Source organism: Callithrix jacchus, chromosome 18, assembly GCF_049354715.1.
Source record: "Callithrix jacchus isolate 240 chromosome 18, calJac240_pri, whole genome shotgun sequence".
NCBI lineage: Eukaryota > Metazoa > Chordata > Mammalia > Primates > Cebidae > Callithrix > Callithrix jacchus.
The window spans coordinates 23,109,569-23,127,941 of NC_133519.1; the positions used below are offsets into that span (position 1 = coordinate 23,109,569).

An 18,373-nucleotide genomic window follows, 5' to 3' on the forward strand; every position below is an offset into this window, starting at 1 on the left:
AAGGTAAATTTTATTTTTCCTAAGGCTTGAAAAGCCAGCGTAATACCACAGTTCTCATTACCAGGCCTGATCATTCTTCAGCCACTGTAACATTGCTCATTGTTCAGTATTCCTTACTGCTCAGCACTTTCCTTGCCTGCTGAAGTGAAGGAGTTTCTCTGTCTCGTGGTAAACTTGTTTTCATATTTGTCAATTTTCCTTTCAGCCTCTGCATGTGAGTTTCTGGATATTGTAGAGCTGCTGCTCCAGTCTGGTGCTGACCCCACTCTCCGAGACCAGGATGGCTGCCTGCCGGAGGAGGTGACAGGCTGTAAAACAGTTTCTTTGGTGCTGCAGCGGCACACAACTGGCAAGCCTTAATCAAAAGACTGGAAAACCGCAGTCTGTAATAGCATAAGGCTTCCATTATGAAAGAAAACTACAAAAATAATACTTCTTTTATCGTCCATCTTTGGTATGTATTGGCTAATAAAATCAGTTCTATGGAACTGGGATTTTGAAGTCTCAGCAATTCATTCTTCTTGCATACATTCTAGGCAATAGAGTTTTGGTGATGAACATGTATACTGTGCATAATATAATCCAATTCTGCTGAGCATGCTCTGAAATTTATCACTGCTTTAGAGGGTGGGCAGAGGAGGAGACAGATCATATTTCACAGTATTAAACCTGGCTGCTCTTTTAAAAAACATACAGAAGCAAATGTACCGTTAGGGAAAGTTTCTTGAGATCCCAATGTGGTAAAGATAAAATGATCTTTTGTAGCATTTTGCACACCTGGTCTGAATAGGCAGCTAAAATGTCCTATTCTTTTGGCAGACAGAATTGGGAAAATAGGGACGAAGAGGAGGGTTAAGAAAAAGAAAGCAAAGGAGAAAAAAGAAAAACACGTAAGGGGTATTGAAGTCAGGAATAACCAGATTTATTGAAAATCTCAAAACCCTGGGGCATTTTAGAATAATACATAGTGTTTTCACTCTAGGATTGAAACAGGTTATGGAGGATTCAGCAGGGTTAGGTCATACTAAATTCACCTTCACTAAACAGGAAAGGAATTTCTTTAGGGCTCTTTTAATTGGCTGTAATGACTATGTCATATGTAGCAGCAGTCTCTGTAAAAAAAAAAAAAAAAACCACCTTAGGTCTGAACTGTTAAGTCTATTTTGGTCTATCTAATATGTTAATGTGAAGTTATTTCTGGATACCAGAAGAACTTTTGTTTTTTATTAAAAATGTAGACAAGTATGCCATCATTTTAATTTAAAGGATAGACTAGTATGCCACTCTTTTTTTTTGAGACAGGGTCTCAGTCTTGCACCCAGGTTGAAGTGCAATGGTGTGATCATAGCTCACTGCAGCCTCACCTCCTGGGCTCAAGGGATCCTCCCGACTCCGCTTCCTAAGTAGCTGAAATAGCTGGCATGGTGCATGCCACCATACCCTGCTAATTTTTGTATCTTTTATACAGATAGGGTCTCCCTATGTTGTTTAGGCTGGTCTCAAACTCCTGGCCTTAAGCAGTTTTCAGGCCTCTTAACGTAATCTCTGTTGAGATTACAGGTGTGAGCAACTGTGCTCAGCCAGGTATGCCACTCTTGAAACTGCCTCCCAATATTTTCCCTCTGTAAACCCCAGAAGCTCCATCTGAGGAAAGTAGATAGTTGTCATAGGAAGAAAAATGAAATAAAAAGTGAGTTGAGATGTAAAGATAACTACTTAAAAGATAATTTTTCTAACAGGTGTTACTATTAAAATACTGAGTAATAAACTTGCTTAGCATAGTCCTCATTGGTGAAGATTGTTATTAGTGTGAGCTAACCTGTTCTTTGGAACAAGCCCCTCTATAACAGAAACAAGGCATATTAATGCTGTTTATTTTGTGATTTTTCTCTTAACTTCTTAATTTCTGAGATACAAACCCAAAATCGTTCACCAAGATGGTTCATTTTTGAAGTAATTTAATCTCTGGAAGTGATATGCATATTAATACATAACTGAAATGCTGTAATTCTAGTAGAGCATTCTCTTCATTGTCTGTTATTTCACCACAGTCCTAGCTACATTGCAACCTACTGTTTAGCTTAACTCACATTCCACACTAATTGAATGTGTCTTAAGAAACATAACACTAGTTATAGTGAAATGACCAGGATGTTGCATGCCTTTTTTAATTGATACTACTTTGTGCATTTTTAAGACATTAGCAAATCAAAAACAATTTATTCATTTTTAATTTACAGGGTATTTGAGCAAGAAGCTATTAAGGAACTCCTATTTTCATCTCTCTTTTGCAATTCGAACTTGATATTTCTTAGACAAGTTTTTTATTACCTGTTTTGCCACAACTAAAACTGTATAGATTTGTTTTTAAGTAAAGAATATAACTTTTATTTTAAAGATTTCAAATTTATATTCAAAGCTGTCACACTAAAAACAGTTGTTAACATTTTCAAGTACATTCTAAAACCAATTTCCAAAATCTCTATTCTTTGGTCATCAGTATCTGCATTTTCAGCACCCTTACTATCTGTCGTATCATAATCTATAGATCATCTCCACGATCTATAGATCATGGATATCTTGAAAAGACTCATAGAAAGTAGTGAATTACAAACCAGAAACTAAATTCTTTTAAACCTATTATAACTATGTTTCTAATAAAGATGTAAGAAGTCAGCCAACTGGCCACATGTTATCTCTTATGCTTGTCTGGTAGAAGGGTAACAACCAGTGTATAATATCTGGAATTACATCTAGTATATCTTTTTTTAAAGTTTCAGCATTTTCCAGCTAAAAGGTTGCAATAATCTAGTGAACCTTTCTATTAAATAGGTATTTCTTAGCTTCCTGCCAGGTTTAACTACTTGGCTATGGGTTATTATTCCATGTTCATTACAGCATCTCTGAGATTAATGAATAATGTGTGTGACTCTAGCAGAGCTGAGCTTAGGTTGCAGAAGAGTTTAGTGTCCAGACAAATATATGCTTCAGTTGAATATGAAAGCTTTTTTTCAAGCCCTTAAAAGTCCCCCTTCATAAATAAATATTTATTATAGAATAGGTATGTAACCCATCAGCTACAATTAGTAATGAAAATAGAAGGTATTAAGTTTAAATATTTATGAGTGAATTTCAAATCCCCAGTTCCTAAGGTGATTTGGGTCAAATGTTTTCATCGTAGTTACAATATTATATTTGATCAATTCTGAGATGTGCCTATTTTCACTTTTTTTTTTTTGAGACAAGGGCTTACTCTGTTGCCCAGACTGAAGTGCAGTTCACATTTTAACATATCCAAAATTGGATGGCTTTTATAAACAATGGCCCAGCGTAGTTCAGTTGCCAGCATTTTTTTCTTAGTGATACATAAACTTATGCTTCTTACAATCAGTTCTATCTTAGCTTCGGTGAAATAACAGCAGTACACCATTTTTTGTTTGTTCGTCTTTTTGAGACAGGGTCTCACTCTTGTCTTCCAGGCTGGAGTACAGTAGCACCGTTATAGCTCACTGCAGCTTTGACTTGCCTGGCTCAAGCAGTCCTCCCATCTCAGCCTCCCAAGTAGCTGGGACTGCAGGTGCACACCATGATGCTCAACTAATTTCTTTTTTTCTTTTGTAGAGATGGTCTCCCTGTATTGCTCAGGCTGGTCTAGAACTCTTGGGTTTAAGTGATCTGCCCACCTAAGCCTCCCAAAATGCTGGGATTACAGGCAAGAGCCACCACGCCTGGCCACATGATCTTATTTATTCAAAGTCAGTGTGATTATCCAAGCCTTTCCTATCAAGTCCGAAAATTTCTCTGAACAATATTATCAGAATAAGCAAAAGCAGCCATACTCAAAGGTGCATTATCAGCCTCTTGGTGGATTTTATATACACACATTGAGCTTTCGTTTTATACCATAAAGACCATAATGGCAGCTGGGCTCAGTGGCTCATGCCTGTAATCCCAGCACTTTGGGAGGCCGAGGTGGGCAGATCACCTGAGATGAGGAGTTTGAGACCAGCCTGGCCAAATTATAGTGAAACTCCATCTCTACCAAAAAATACAAAAATCAGGTGGGCGTGGTGGTGTGTGCCTGTAGTCCCAGCTGCTTGGGAAGCTAAATCAGGAGAACTACTTGAAGCCAGGAGGCAGAGGTTGCAGTGAGCCAAGATCGTGCCACTGCACTCCAGCCTGGGTGACAAAGAAAAACTCCATCTCTCAAAAAAAAAAAAAAAGGACCTTAATACCGTCTTTCATAATTGTATGATTTGAAAAATTATGATTATTATTGGAACTTTACCTTGAGTATCTTTAATTACTTCAGTAATCATTCACAGTTGCTTCACCAGAGAGATGCTGGATTAAAGTATGGTGATTATCAGACTCAAGAAAAAGTATGCTTCCTTCCGATGGTCGTCAGCTAGTGTTTATTATGTACCAAGTGTGGTCACTTTTTCAATATGCATTAATTGGCATTATACTAGAAGACTGAACAGGTAAAGCTATTTAACCGAATATTCACTTGTCCTTGAAATACTCCTGTCATGATCTTTGTATGGATCACTTCACATGAATCACGCATAGTTATTGGGAATTCACAGCTTATTTCTTAGTTCAGGGAGACTGTTCCTTACCCGAAATGCTTGGGACCAGAAATGTTTCAGATTTCTGATTTTTAAAAAAAACTTGGAATATTTGCATTATATACATACCAGTTGAACATCCCTAATCTAAAAAGCCAAAATCCAAAATGCTTCAATGTGAATTTCCTTTGACATGTAAGCACTGAAAAAGTTTTGGGTTTTGGAGCATTTGCTATTTTGATTTTCAGATTAGGGATACTCGGCCTGTATTTTTCTTTTATACTTGAATTCTTCAAAATTTTCTTTCCTGTTTTTTGTTGTGTCACTTTTTCTTAGCAAAATTACAAAACATCATTTCACATTTTCACCGTCTTACGGGATGCATGTACTGGAATCACTTCCGGGGGCACTATTCCTTCCTTTGTATTCCTAATTCTAAAAACCAGGTCGGGGTGTTCACAAATTACAGACTGATTTGTTTGCAGGACAGAATCTTTCTTGCTGATTTTATTCCTAAACAATAAAACTCTGAAGTTAAAAACCAGGTGAGAAAACATGGGAGGAGCTGCCCCACAACAGGCACTTGTCTCGTGCTGGAGCTCTAGGCACTCAGCGTGGCTTTCTCTCAGGGGTGGGAAATGATCTCGTGCTGGAGCTCTAGGCACTCAGCGTGGCTTTCTCTCAGGGGTGGGAAATGATCTCGTGCTGGAGCTCTAGGCACTCAGCGTGGCTTTCTCTCAGGGGTGGGAAAGTGACCATTTGAACCTAATGCTACTGGATGCTACTGGCTGAACATGTGGGACCATGAGGGCATTAAGGAGTCAAGAGGTGACTTCCAATGGACTGTGCTAGGCAGCAGCCACAAATTCATCATCGGCACTACAGGTAGGATTTATTTTTCCTCTCACTTGTGTAGCAATCCCAGTTTCCATTTTAATATTTAGAAGGTAAGTTCAATTGATGGACACTTTGTATAATAAAAGTCTCTTTTAAAGTGCGTGCTCATGCACACACTCAAGATAGAAAGTGGCACTCCCAGTGCCCATGGCTTTCATGGAGTACATTTGTGGAGCCCAAAGCTTAGTCCTGGATATGTTTATGGCACTTTAGCTCCGTTTGTGAGTTTGGAACCCTTCCAAAAAAAAAAAACAAAAAGACATATATTATTGTTTATAATCTGCTTTATTCCGCCAAACCTTGACTGAACAGACTTGTGGATTGCTCTTTAAATCCCTCAGTGCCTTTAACTACCGATACAGAAAGTGGTTAATGCGCATTCTAAATGAAGCTTGGCAGCCACTCCAGGAAATCACTTTAATTGAGGAGCATTAAATGTTAAAATGATTTTTTTTTAAGCCAGCACACACATACTGAGTATAGAAGTTCTGGCCCACCAGTAATAATAGTTTCTTGGTTATCATATCCCTCCAGCTTTGCAGTTGACAGGTGTCGAAAAAGTGACTTTCAGTTCCCTGGGTCACTATCTGCAGACAGCTGGCCAGTGAGGAGGCAACCTTCAAGGATTCCACTTCAGAGGAGGGGGAAGGGGCTATCAGCTTTATGGATGTTTGTTTTCTGAAATAATAAACTAGTCCCAGGTGACTAAAATATGAGATTTAACCCCAAAGTCCTCGCCTGGGCTCTCCATTGCTGTGCAGAAGCCATCTGTTGAAATCTATTTACCATTTTAAAGATCTCTCTTTTATTTCCAACTCCAAGTGTGTGCCAAGACCACTTTTCAGGGTCTATATTTTATCTTTCAGAAAGCCGTTTCCAGCCTTTCCCAAATCCCCAACCCCTGCCAACCAACAGGAGATCCTGGTCTAGGACTGGCAAGCAAGAGAAAGATAAATTGCTACATTTTTTTTAAAGGCCTCTCCTACAACTCTAGAGGTACTTCGGCCTCTGTGAACCAGGTAAGCTCTGACCAGTTCAGGGACACCCTATAACTTGCCTAATTTAGTTACAGAATAACATACCAGTTTGTGTGTAATACTTAAATTCATTTTTTTTGTTTTTGGAGATGGAAAAATCACCGAAAAGGAAAGAGTTCTAAAAGAAAATCCTAAAATCACAATGGCAAAAATGACAGAAGAAAATGAATTAAAAGATCATAAAGAGACAAATGTTACATGCAAAAGCCCATGCCTGCTTTCTCTGAAAGGATGTGATACACTCTTCCCAGGGCAGGAGCTGACCATTTAAAAGACCTTTATTTAATAGTTTTGGATGATATATATTTACTACTCCTTTTAGGAGGATGATAATAAAATTTCCCTTTTCCTAATGATGTGGCCCCATTTTTATAAACATCGATTTTTTTTTCTGCCTCCTAACTCAGTACTTCTCCACAGTTGTGGCTGAACTATTTAATTCCCTGTGTCAGTCATGAGCCAAATAATCAGCCATACTGAGTTTGGTCAGTGCTCCCTGCACAGCCAGGCAAAGAGACTTTATGAAGAAAGGCACAGGAATTCTGAATAACTGAATAAAACTGAAATAGCATTCATTCTTCTAAGCAAGTGTGGCAAAGGACACACTTCAGACTGTAAAGGACTATTTTTTTTTTCAATTGATGAGAGCTCTCTCTGTTGCCCAGGCTGGCCTCAAACGCGTAGCTTTGCCTCCTAAAGTGCCACAACAACTGGCCTGAGCCACGGTGGCTCTCAAGGACAATTTTTAAACTTTAAAATTTTTAAATTTTCAAATCTAAGGAAATACATGCAGATACACTGAGATTGCTTTTCAAGATTTTACTTCTAATTTAATTAGTTAAAATGTACAACACACTGACTTACCTTTCATTTCTTTTTTTCCTTTTGTGATTTTAGCTGAGTAGAATCCTGGGCCCAAGGAGAAAGGATAGGAAAGCAATGGAACGCTGACTGTGGAGCCTCCATGTGTTCTCCTGAGTGAGTCTGTCTTTCTTTCTGGCTAGTGATAACAGCCCACCACAACCTCCACTTCCTGGTTCAAGCAATTCTCCTGCCTCAGCCTCCCAAGTAGCTGGGATTACAGGCATGCGCCACCACGCCCAGCTAATTGTGTGTTTTTAGTAGAGATGGGGTTTTTCCATGTTGGTCAGGGTGGTCAAACTCCCAACCTCAAGTGATCCTCCCACCTTGGCCTCCCAAAGTGCTGGGATTATAGGCATGAGCTACCACACCCGGCCCCTTTCCTTTATTCTTTAAGCACAGCTGTCTTTTTGGAAAGCCACTGTCAGAAACAAAATCAGACTGCTCCAGAGCCAGTCTCCAGTGAGCAAACCACCAAAATAAGGGGGTATGGGGAGGGACCAGATCTGTCCTTTGTGAGCTAGACACGTTTTATAGTCCCTAAAAGTTATTACTAGGTTAGCATTGTGGTGGGAGCTGTGTACACTAGAGCATAAGTGGAAACAGTTCGATGAACCTGTTGTACTCAAAATGATTGATAGTATGTTGAAAACAAAGATGCAACATAGGCTGGTGATGCAGGGCTAAGAATGGAAGACAAATTAGGGTACCCCAAAACATGGTATAGACTTCATAAACTGGCCAAAATTCTCATGCCCATTACCAGTGCCTCAGGAATGAGTTACCAAGTTTAGGAACAACAGAGCCCTTCCTGCCCACACTGTGAATTTCCTTAACCACCACCCAAGGGACTGTGCTAGTGAAGAAAAAAGTCCTTACATTCAGTACCTTTTGTATCCCCTGCCAATATACTTACTCCCATTTGAAGCTCTCATCTCCACCCTTCCTTGGTATATAACCCAGTAAGATCTCTGGCCTTTCTCAGCCTGACAAAGCACTTACCACAGGAGATGATTTTGGCAAAGGATTATGACTCTCCTTGATAGCAGAGCTTTGGGTCTCCACTAAAAGACCTTTAATCCCTCCAGGAATCTCACTGGGCATTCTGCCTTGGAGGTACTAACTTTCTGTTTTAAGTGGTAGACTTTGGTGCACAAAGGTCTTGGACTTAGGTAAGTCACAGTAACCTGGTGGCAGCATTAGAGAATTCAGAGGTCCAGAGCCTAATCTTTTTTCCACCTAACCAGGTTGTTCTGTGTAGTGCTTTTAAGTTTTATCTGTCCAGGAAAGGAGAAAAAACAAAAGGGGAGAGGGAAACATCACATACACGATAAGCTGGTAGAGAAGTTGGCACTGCCACTGTCTAAGGAGTCTCAGAATATTTCCTTGCTCCATGGCCCCAAATATTCCAGGATAAGTAATAGCTAAACATGTGATAAATAAGATTTCCTGACGAGACTCTATCAGCACCATCCAATAGAGCCATCTGCAATGATAGAGGTGTTTTATATCACTGTTGCCCAAATACTGTAGCCACTAGTCATATGAAACTGTTGAGCACTTAAAATGTGTCTAGTGTAAGGAACTAAACTTTTAGTTTTATTAATCAATTTAAATAGCCATGTGTGGCTAGTAGCTACCCTTCTGGACAGTGCCACTGCTTTGGATCCTCTCAGCCAAACAGAACTGATGACTAATGGGGAATAGAAGTACCCTGCAGTTTTTCCACAGTGTAATCCCAGCTGTAAAGAAATGCTATGACTTTAATTTTTTTTTTATGTAATGAAAAAGTCTCTGTTGCTGTTTCCATTCCAGCTAAACTTAGGGTCTGCACACTGATAAAGCCTCCTGCCGAGGAAAAAACCTAAAAGGAGATTTTCCTAGAAAATGTTTGTCCAGAAGCCCTGATGACTCTGATGAAGTGTTTTTGTTCCTCTGTAAGTAGAGACACTTGCATGTACTTTCTCTAAAAAGAAAAATGTGTAAGTCTGAAGGACTTTTAAAATGCTACTGGACAGGCCGGGCACGGCAGCTCACGCCTATAATTCTAGCACTTTGGGAGGTCCAGGTGGGTGGATCACTTGAAGTCAGGAGTTAAACCAGTCTGGCCAATGTGGCGAAACTCCCTCTCTACTAAAAATACAAAAAACTAGCCAGGCATGGTGGCGCGTGCCTGATATCCCACCTACTCTGGAGGCTGAGGGACAAAAATCACTTGAACTCAGGAAGCAGAGGCTGCAGTGAGCTGAGATCACACCACTGCACTCTGGCCTGGGCAACAGAGCAAGACTGTCTCAAAAAGTAAGATAAAATGCCACTGAACAAACAGTACCTAAAAATTATAGAGTCTACATTTGTTCAGCTCATTTCCTAAGTTTGGGGACAGAGGACTATGCCCAGGAAATGGTTATTAGAAAAACCAGGGAACTTCTAATCAGTCCTTTATTGAGTGGTTCTGGTATTTCGTGGCTCTAAGTATAATAGTTCTGGCATTCAGAGTTGTATTTTTGGTTTCCTTCTGATGATTAAAAAAGACCCCATATCACTCAGTTTTTATTCTATTTATGTCAAGAGAAAAAATTTCCAGCAAACCAAATGAAAAGCAAGACACATCAACATCTAAAGAATTTTCATATTTATTTTACATAATTTTACCGTACACATCTCATGCCAACACACAGGAGGCAGATACAAACAAACGCACCAGCTTCTGTTTTCCAAAGTCACATGGCAATAAATAAGGATAGATGGGTCCTTTTTTTTTTTCTGGTTTTTTTTTTTTTTTTTTTTCTCCAGGAAATGAGACTTCATTTCTCTTTAACTGTACAAAATTTACACTGTGAAGGATGAGGGCAACAATCCAGAGCTGAGGGGATCTGGGGCTTTGAGGTCTGACTGCAAGCTCAGAGCAACTTCTGGAATCCCACAGCCCTGAACCTGCTTGTTTGGCTGAACACAGTCCTCAAGTGGGAAAGTTGGTGTGATTCTTGCCTCTTGGTGAGCAACAGATGAGAGGGGGGGTGTCCTTCCTCTATTCACCTGTGCTCCGCCTCCCTAAGCAAAGGAATGCTTGGTGTACCTCCCAAACCTGCAGCTGTCTCCTCACCAGAGCTAGCAGCATGAAACTGTGCTTTTAGTGTGGTCCTACCAAGCAGAGTGTGGATGGGATGACTTTGCTGAGCTCTCTCTTTTTGGCTCCAGTCACTGTGTTTAGAGCAGTTGGAGCAACTACTGCAAAAAGGGCCAATTGACCAATCCAAGAAAGAGAGAGCCAGTGATGTGCTTTTTATTTAGCTTTCAGCATGCCCAGAGCCCTTCAGCAGCAGGCAATAAAACAAAACTCATTTCCACTTAATTGAATTTTTCTTCATCTCACGGTTTCCAATTTTTAAAGTGCAGTGTTTAAAAATGAGCCTCCTCAGGCCTTCCAGACCCTGCTGGCTACGGTCATTATTTTCATGGTTATGACCAAGTTGTCAGTCGTGGCATGTGAGAGTGCCAGAGAGTGGACTGTCATACAGCACACAGCTTTTCTAATTGGAAGCCTTGAACCCCTCCCGTGAGGAGGCAGTTCGCAGTCACCAGCTTGAGCTTCAGAGATGGGAATGTCTTTTGTTTTACAGACTTCTTACACTTCCTTGCAAAGTGAACTTAATGATGAAGATCTAACGGCCAGATTTTCTTACTAGGTTTCCTGTTTTACACTGGCCAAGAAAAAAAATGTTAAGGACACTGCCAAATGCTTTTCTCGAGTCTTAATTTGTTCTTCTTTCCCTGATGTTTCGCAGTATTCATTTGCAGGAACAGTGTTATCAATATGATAGTTGATCTCTACTTTACATTATATTCAGAACTGTCAGATGAAACAAGAAAGAGAAAGCACAAAGACTGAAAGGAATTTGCCTGAGGTTGCACAGCAAGTCCTTGAAAAGCCAAGAACCCTACTCCCAACAATGTGATTTACCCATTGGGCCAGCTTAGCCCTTAAACCTGGTATTTCCTCCATGGTTTCATTAACTTCCAACAAATATAGATTCCTCCAAAGCCCCTCAGTTTCCATGTTTGCTTATACCAGTTACCACTGGAACTTGAGATTTTAAATAATTTGCTCCTGGACTCAAGAGCTTCCTACTCTAAAATTGGCCAGCCACGCACTGCAGATAATGGTTGCTAGTTAATTGCTGTCTTAAAGCCAAAGACAGGTCAAAATATTGTGAATGCCTCTAGAAGGTCTCATGTCATTTTGAAAATTCATCCATACATTTTAGCAAGGGGAAAACAGCTACCATGTAGCACGTTATACCCCATAATAGAACTTTCAAGCAACAGAGGAGTGCCTCCAAGAGAAGCTAAAGGTAATGAATGCCCTGCTCTTCTCCATTTCCAAAGTCCAGAAGAGCCAAGGAACAGTCTTGTCATGTAGTGGCTCATTAGTGGCACCGGCCCACCCATAATGCTAACTCCACCTGCAAAAATCTTAGACCTACGGTGACTGTGCTTCTAAACAGGCCACAATGTTTGTTGCATTCTGGAGAGGTGGCTCTGGAAAACAAAGCTCTCCTTGTTTTCAGGCCAGTGCTCTCAAGCGTTCTTCCAGCTACCCAGCCCTACTGATGCCAAAGAACTCTTGATCTCGTTAACTGTTCACTGAGTTCCTCAAGAGATTTATTATATTAGTATAAATGAGTAAGGCCTCTCCTTCTTCCACTATTGAACTGGGAATGAGTATGATTAACTTACAGAAACAAAAACTGATGAACTAACGGTGATCTTAAACAGTGCTACAGAGGAGGATTCCCCTCTCTAAAGAGCCTGCTCTCCCCCACGCTGTACTCACCAAAAACATCAAGTGCCCCTGAAATCCATGAGTTTAGTCAGCCAAACAGTCAACCTGCAACAGTGATCTGGGTGTGCAGCTTTTCAGCTGGTTCACTGCCCAGCAGAGCCTTTTCTCCTGTGTATTTTGAGCAGCCTGCTAAGATGTATATTTTAAAAGCCATCCTCCAAAAAGACAATTGCATTTTCTTTTCCTCACATGGCTTGTTATCTTGCATTTGTGTCTTCCTTCCCACCCCAATGTTCATGATTGACGAATTCCCAATAGCACAAAATTGGCTAGGCTTAACACACCATCATCCATAAACATGGAACCTCAAGGAAAGCGTCTACATTTGCAGACTCCTCAAGCAAAAATCATGACCACTGCCACACACAGAAAAACAAGGGTACACCATAAAATTGGTCAGAGAAGAGGTGGCCCGAAGGCTGATCCCAGAGTTTACTGTTTGAAAGAAGTTTAAATGAACTCAGTTTTGTCCTGGGAAGGGGCTTACAAAAGATGCAGCAGCCCGAGAGGAACTGTGTATTCTTCCTTTAGTCTGCCTATGACATGCCTAAATCTGTGCAGTCCTCAAAAGATGACCAACCATTCACAGAAGGAAGGGTCCTTAGGGTCTCTAGCCCCATCACTTCATGTGATAGAAAGGCAATGCCTTCTCACCCTTTTCCACTCTGCTGATCTCATTTAAGAGAACGGGAGTCCAGAAGAAGCAAATCACAGCTTTCCAGAGGGACAGGCATAAATTCCACTTTGCAAATGGAGAGCTTCCTGATGGCAGATGGGTGCACACGGAGGGAGCTGAAGCACCATTCAGAACAGTGTTTCCCACAGCAGTGCACTGTCGCAGAAGTGGCAACTGGTAAAGCAGAGGTTGGCCTTGCCCTGGCCTCAGGCTTAGTGATGTGCTACTGCAAACCTGCACAACAGGGAGTCCCTGCACTACCACTGGCTAGAGAGCTCTGGCTTTCTGACCATGGGACTGCAGCCCAAAGCATGGCAGGTGTCCAGCCAGCAAGCCAGAGAGATCAGCCCAAGGACCACTCAGAACCCTTTAGACGATTTTAGGCTGCTCCCCAAGTGATTCTTCCCAACCAACATAGGCCAAAAAACCATTGCTGGTTCCTGGAAACGACCAAAACTGTCGTCCAATTGAGTCAGCCAGGACAGCAGAGAAAGCTTTCATTATTAAGGGGACAGCGGTAGACTTGCAAGCTCATCTAAACAACTCCCTCAAAGCAGACTCCAAATATTTCACCTCACAAGAATGGGTGACTCTGGAAGGCTGGCATTTGCTGGTACGACTGAACAGACTGCAGGTGTGGAATCCAAATGTGTCTACAAATGTTCACTGATTGTCATTCTGTTCTCCCCACATTTTAGTTTTGCTCATTTTGTAGCCCACAGCCTGTCTCGTGGAATAAAACAAGCAAATGAAGAAGGCACACTGTGCACCCAGGGGACTCATCAGGCAGACTGCAGCGGTGCCCCAGAGCTACTCAGCTCAGCCTCAGTCACCTGCAATGAAAAACACCTCTTGCCATCAGAGTCAGCAATACATATGGGACTTAAAACCAAAACGAACTCATATTCTCTGCTTTGTAGGAAAGAATTCATATTTTCACAGGAAAAAAGGGGGGGCGTGTTTTTAATATCAAACTGTGGCCGTCAAAGTGTTCACTGACCTTTAATAACTGACCTTTTCATTTTGAGATATAGGGTTCAATAAGGGTAGTCCAGAAATCACTTCTATTTTACTCAAGGGCTGTGAGGCCTCTACCTCAGGAATCTCAGTTCTGGTGAAGCAGTGTTTTGGGAGGCATTGCGTGAAACACACCAGTTGAAGCAAAGTTCCCAAAGGCCAGGGGGGCCTATCACAGTCATCTTGTGCTACCAAAGCACTGAGCAGCCAAGCCCATAAGCAGAACAGGAGGGGAGAGACCCAACAAGCCAGCGTCCCTAGAGCTCTAGGCCATTACCCCCTGTACTGTGTTCTGAGATAAGGCTGCTCTCCCGCTGCTTCCCCAGGAAAACAGTGCCCTAGTGTGATCTCACAGCCTTCTAGGAATCAGCTGAGGACTTCCATTGAAAATAATGGAAATTCACATTGACGTACTTTCGATCCTTAAAAGGCAAGTCTCTCTTGATCCTTGAAGATATTCTCTCAAGCCAGGAAGACAGGTAAGGTGGGGAGGAGAGAAGGTTAAAAAGGAGGATGATCCATTTCATCGAGCCAAGAGGCTGGGCTAGTTGGAAAGTCGGGATAGCCTACACTGCTTCCTGTGGAGATGTCAGAGGTGGGTCCCCCAGCCATGGTTCTCAGCGTCTGGCTTACTCCCTGCCCTGCATGCGCAATGATGCCCAAATTACTGTCCACCGTGTAATCCAGCCCATTGAGCAAAGGAGCGTGGGATGGCAGGGACGATATGGAGGATGGAGACTGGGGGATTCCATAGGGGCTCCCATCCCTCAAGTCCTGATAGGATTGTCCTGTCCCGTCCATGGAGAAGCTCCCATTCATTAACTGTCCGCCTGTAACGTCCCCCACGTTGCCATAAATCCTATTGGTGTGGCCAAGTTCTGAGAGAATCTGATCCTCTGTGGACAAAAGAACGGAGATTTATTGTCAGCTACCAGGACTCCGATGGTCCCCTGCTCTTCACAACCTAGGAATACACGTGACCAGGAAGATACCCGAGGATGGCAGCAGCCTTGCAGCCAAGCACGGGTCAGACACACCGATATGGCAGCCTGACATCCAGAGGCCAACCCAGGTCAAGGAGAAAAACAAGAGACACCTGCAGAGACTAAACCCCCAGGTCCCAGAGGGATAGACAAATGTTTGCTGAGCTTGTTGGTCCCAAGTGGCTCATGTGTTAATACTCTGAGGAGGATGCCTAAGACTGGGTGGGGCAGATGTTCTCCACATCATAAATGGAAACTACATGCTGATAAGATTTACTCCGAAAGCTTTCAAGCTGAGAAAGGGCTTGGTTTAGTTGGTTGGGAAGCAAGCAGGCCTGTATGGTCAGGGCAGCTGAGGACCACTCTTAGACATCTGTATAGAATCCTTCTGACCCTATCTGGAAGAGAGGTTCAGCATCAAAGGACTTGGTTTCTGTCTGTATTCAATAAGCTCTTTACTAGGGACAAAGAGTTGACTTGATTAAGGCAAATGGACCTTCTTGTTTCTTGAAGAATTTCATGAAGGGGATCTAATGGAATCTTTGCCATTTGAAAGAATCCATCTCTCCAACAGAGGTGAGCAGTTTTAGTCTTAGGAAATAAACGATTATATAATTACCCAGAGAGACCAATGATAGGTCAGCTCAGGGACCCGCCTACATCCAACAGAAATGAGCTTAACAATCCTGTATGTTCTAGGTGGTGACTTCAACAGCCCAGATGAGATTAAGTGGCTTTCCACATCCTGCCGAGAAGCCTAGAAGGTGAGCATTAGACCCATGAGCTCTCTCCAGGGCCCCACAGCTCTGTGTTCTGAGAGGAGGCTGACCTCTGGGCTGAAGTCCTCCCAGGGCATCATGGTCCCGGCAAGCAACTTGTTCCATCCTCTGTCCCACAAATTTCTTTTTTCTACTTCCACCTGGGCCTATGCACCAACTCCTAAATAAGGCCTCCGCAGACTAGGCTTTAACATCCTAGCCCTTCTGAGGCCTGCCCCCATTCCCCTCATGAAAAAGAATGGTTGGGGGAGCTCCTGCTCTTTAAAGGGAACAGAAAGGTAAAGGCTCCACTCCGCTGTCAAAGGGCTATGAGTAGGCCTTTTGCCCATACCTGTCATATGACCAAGCCTCTGCAGGAGCCACAGGCTCCCTGTAGGAACAATCAGGACTTCCAGGTATACAGATGTGCCAAGCTTTCCCCAAGCACATCCACAGTCGGTTGTGTTCAACGATCCCCGCTACGCAGTGAGATATGGGCAACGATGTGGTATTCCCCATGGGAATGGGGCTCAAAGAGAAGTGATTGATAGATTTGACAGAGCCTCACTGGAAACCAGGTCTCTGATTGCCAGTTTGGTACTGTTCTCCACCCCCCTCCCCCCGTCACCCCAGCAGAAGACCTTCCACATCTGAGAACTCAGTAACTAAGAACACTTATTCTTTGCAAACAACCTGAGGATTCACAACATGCAGTAACTTGTAATTTTGCTGATGCACGAATTTGAATATAGCGCATGCTGCAAAGCTTGTGTGCAGGGACAGGATGAAGTGAGTGGTGGGGGAAGGGATTTCCTAAGTGAAGCCAGTTCCCCATCTCACATGCACTCACAACTCTGATTTCCCAGGAAAAAGGGCCTGTGGAGCGTGTCCTCCCCACCACCCGGACTGGAGGAACGGCTGGCTCTAGGGGACCTTGGAGTAGGCCAGTGTCCCAGCAAAGGGGAAAAGGCAGGAGAGGGACTAGGGGCACAAGGCTGGGACCGGGTCATCTGTTCACAGCTGTTTGGGCTGATTAGGGGGAGGCCGTGGGGCCACAGAACAGGGCCTGGCCCAGCCCCAGCTTCCAGTCCAGACCTCAGCAATCTTGTTTCCTACTCCTGACACGTGGTAAAGGGCCACTACCATTTCCCCCACTTCACTGCAATTCTTGAGGAAAAGCCTGTGTTCAGGAGGGAGTTGCCAAGGCCTTAAGAAAGATCCCTCCTGAGTGCCAGGGATTATGGATTCCCAGGGGACTTTCCTAAGGCCTCGGCCTGGCCCCTCCAGCCCTGCTCACCTCGGAAGCTCAGCTCACTGTCACTAACCCCACAGTCCTCTGCAGAGCTCTCCTTCTCCTGCTTGCTGCCGCCCCGGCTCCTCTTGACGCTCTTATAGAACTGCCCCCAGCGGTGCCGCCCCGCGTCCTTCTTCAGGCGTTTCTCTTTGGCCCTTCTGTTCTGAAACCAAACCTGCCGCACAAGCACAAGGGACACTCTCAGGGGGGTCCACCATGAATCCAAAGCCCCCAGGACCCCCAAGGTGGGCGGCTGGAAGCAGACTGAAGCCGGAATGGAGCACCGGTCTGGTGGTAAAATGCATCCCTGCCCCTTCTCCCTGGCCTCAGAACTCTGCCTTCAGTTCTGGCAAAAGCCCTGGGGTTGTGGCCCTGAGCCCAACCACCAGTGAGGTGATGTCACTCATGCTCCCTGCTCAGGTCACCTTCCACCCCTGTCCCAGACCTGGGATCCCCCGAGGGCATAGGAGTGCTGGCATCTCACCTGTACGACCCTCATGTCCAGGCCTGTCTCTGAGGACAGCTGCTCCCTCACGTGCCGGGCAGGCTTGGGGGAGTTCTTGTATGCATTCTTTAATGTCTCCAGCTGCTTGGCTGTGATGGTGGTCCGCGGCCGCTTAGCTCCAGCCTCTGAGTCATCTGCATGGAAAAACCACTGCTTACTAGGTTCAGCCTATCTGCAGCAGCTACGCCTCCTTCCCCACCCTCCCTCCTTCCTTTCTGCACCTAAGCCTGCCTGCTGTAGGCAGGGTAGTGGGAGGCACAGGGGACATCAGAGTGGAGAGGTTCCCTGCTCCCGCGGCACCGACTCCTGCACCACAGGCCTTCCCAAGCCACTGAAAAGGGAAGACCAGTCCTTTCTCCACTCAGCTCCCTGCCTGTCCCCTCCCATGCCAGCCCAGCTGCACAGAAGTCCCATCAAATTGAATGTGCCCAGTTCCACACATGTCCCTGTCATGACAAACACTCTGCTCGCCCATCCTTGTGAGATAATGCCAGAACTGTGAAGGTGAACAGCCAGGGTGAAGTCTGCATTCAAAGCCACCCCAGAAGCCTTCCCTCCCCTCTCATCAGGAGTCTCCCATTTCCCCACGGCCACGTCGCCTTTGCCCTGGCATCACTGGGCTCACAGCCAGGGGTGAGTTCGCATACCTAGTAGTGTGTAAGCAGGTTTCTAAACTATGGGTGAGAACCTACTTGTGGGCTGTAAAGTCAACTTAGTGGATCAAAACTAAAAGAGGAAGTCAGATGAAGAGAATGGAACAAAATGATAGAATAGCAGGATCGCTTCATGAACTTGTTTACATTTTAGTGCCTGAATGTGTACATTAAGATGAAATGTAAAGCAAGTGTTTGTACTGCAAATCGTAGTCAAAGTTTTTTGAAAAACACTGGTCTAAGGAACGTGCGGGGCAACACATGGACTGATCAAC

At 43.7% G+C, this 18,373-nt stretch overlaps 2 protein-coding genes across 9 annotated transcripts in view; one reads left to right on the forward strand and one right to left on the reverse strand.

Moving 5' to 3' along the window:
- Window positions 1-18,373, forward strand: part of ACBD6 (acyl-CoA binding domain containing 6) — a 214,528-nt gene that overhangs the window by 194,824 nt on the left and 1,331 nt on the right. For 2 of the 7 annotated variants that reach the window (XR_013529480.1, XR_013529484.1), the window contains 6 exons: window positions 206-454; window positions 4,326-5,456; window positions 6,335-6,487; window positions 7,403-7,483; window positions 9,182-9,303; window positions 15,588-15,652. Coding sequence is in view for 2 of the 7 variants with exons in the window: in XM_002760314.6 (XP_002760360.1) it covers window positions 206-360 (155 nt within the window). In the remaining 5 variants the exon portion in view is untranslated. Of the gene's footprint in view, window positions 1-205; window positions 495-4,325; window positions 5,457-6,334; window positions 6,488-7,402; window positions 7,484-9,181; window positions 9,304-13,586; window positions 13,784-15,587; window positions 15,653-18,373 lie in introns of those variants that run through there. The other 5 variants (XM_002760314.6, XM_078356169.1, XR_013529482.1 and 2 more) reach the window with 4 other exon arrangements.
- The window catches only part of LHX4 (LIM homeobox 4), a 46,495-nt gene continuing 38,110 nt past the window's right edge, over window positions 9,989-18,373 (reverse strand). For both annotated transcript variants that reach the window (XM_035279968.3, XM_078356168.1), the window contains exons 4-6: window positions 17,425-17,579; window positions 16,944-17,115; window positions 9,989-14,801 (exon numbers count right to left, since the gene is read on the reverse strand). In XM_035279968.3, coding sequence (XP_035135859.2) covers window positions 14,407-14,801; window positions 16,944-17,115; window positions 17,425-17,579 — 722 coding nt within the window. In that variant the 3' untranslated portion in view covers window positions 9,989-14,406. The remainder of the gene's footprint in view (window positions 14,802-16,943; window positions 17,116-17,424; window positions 17,580-18,373) is intronic.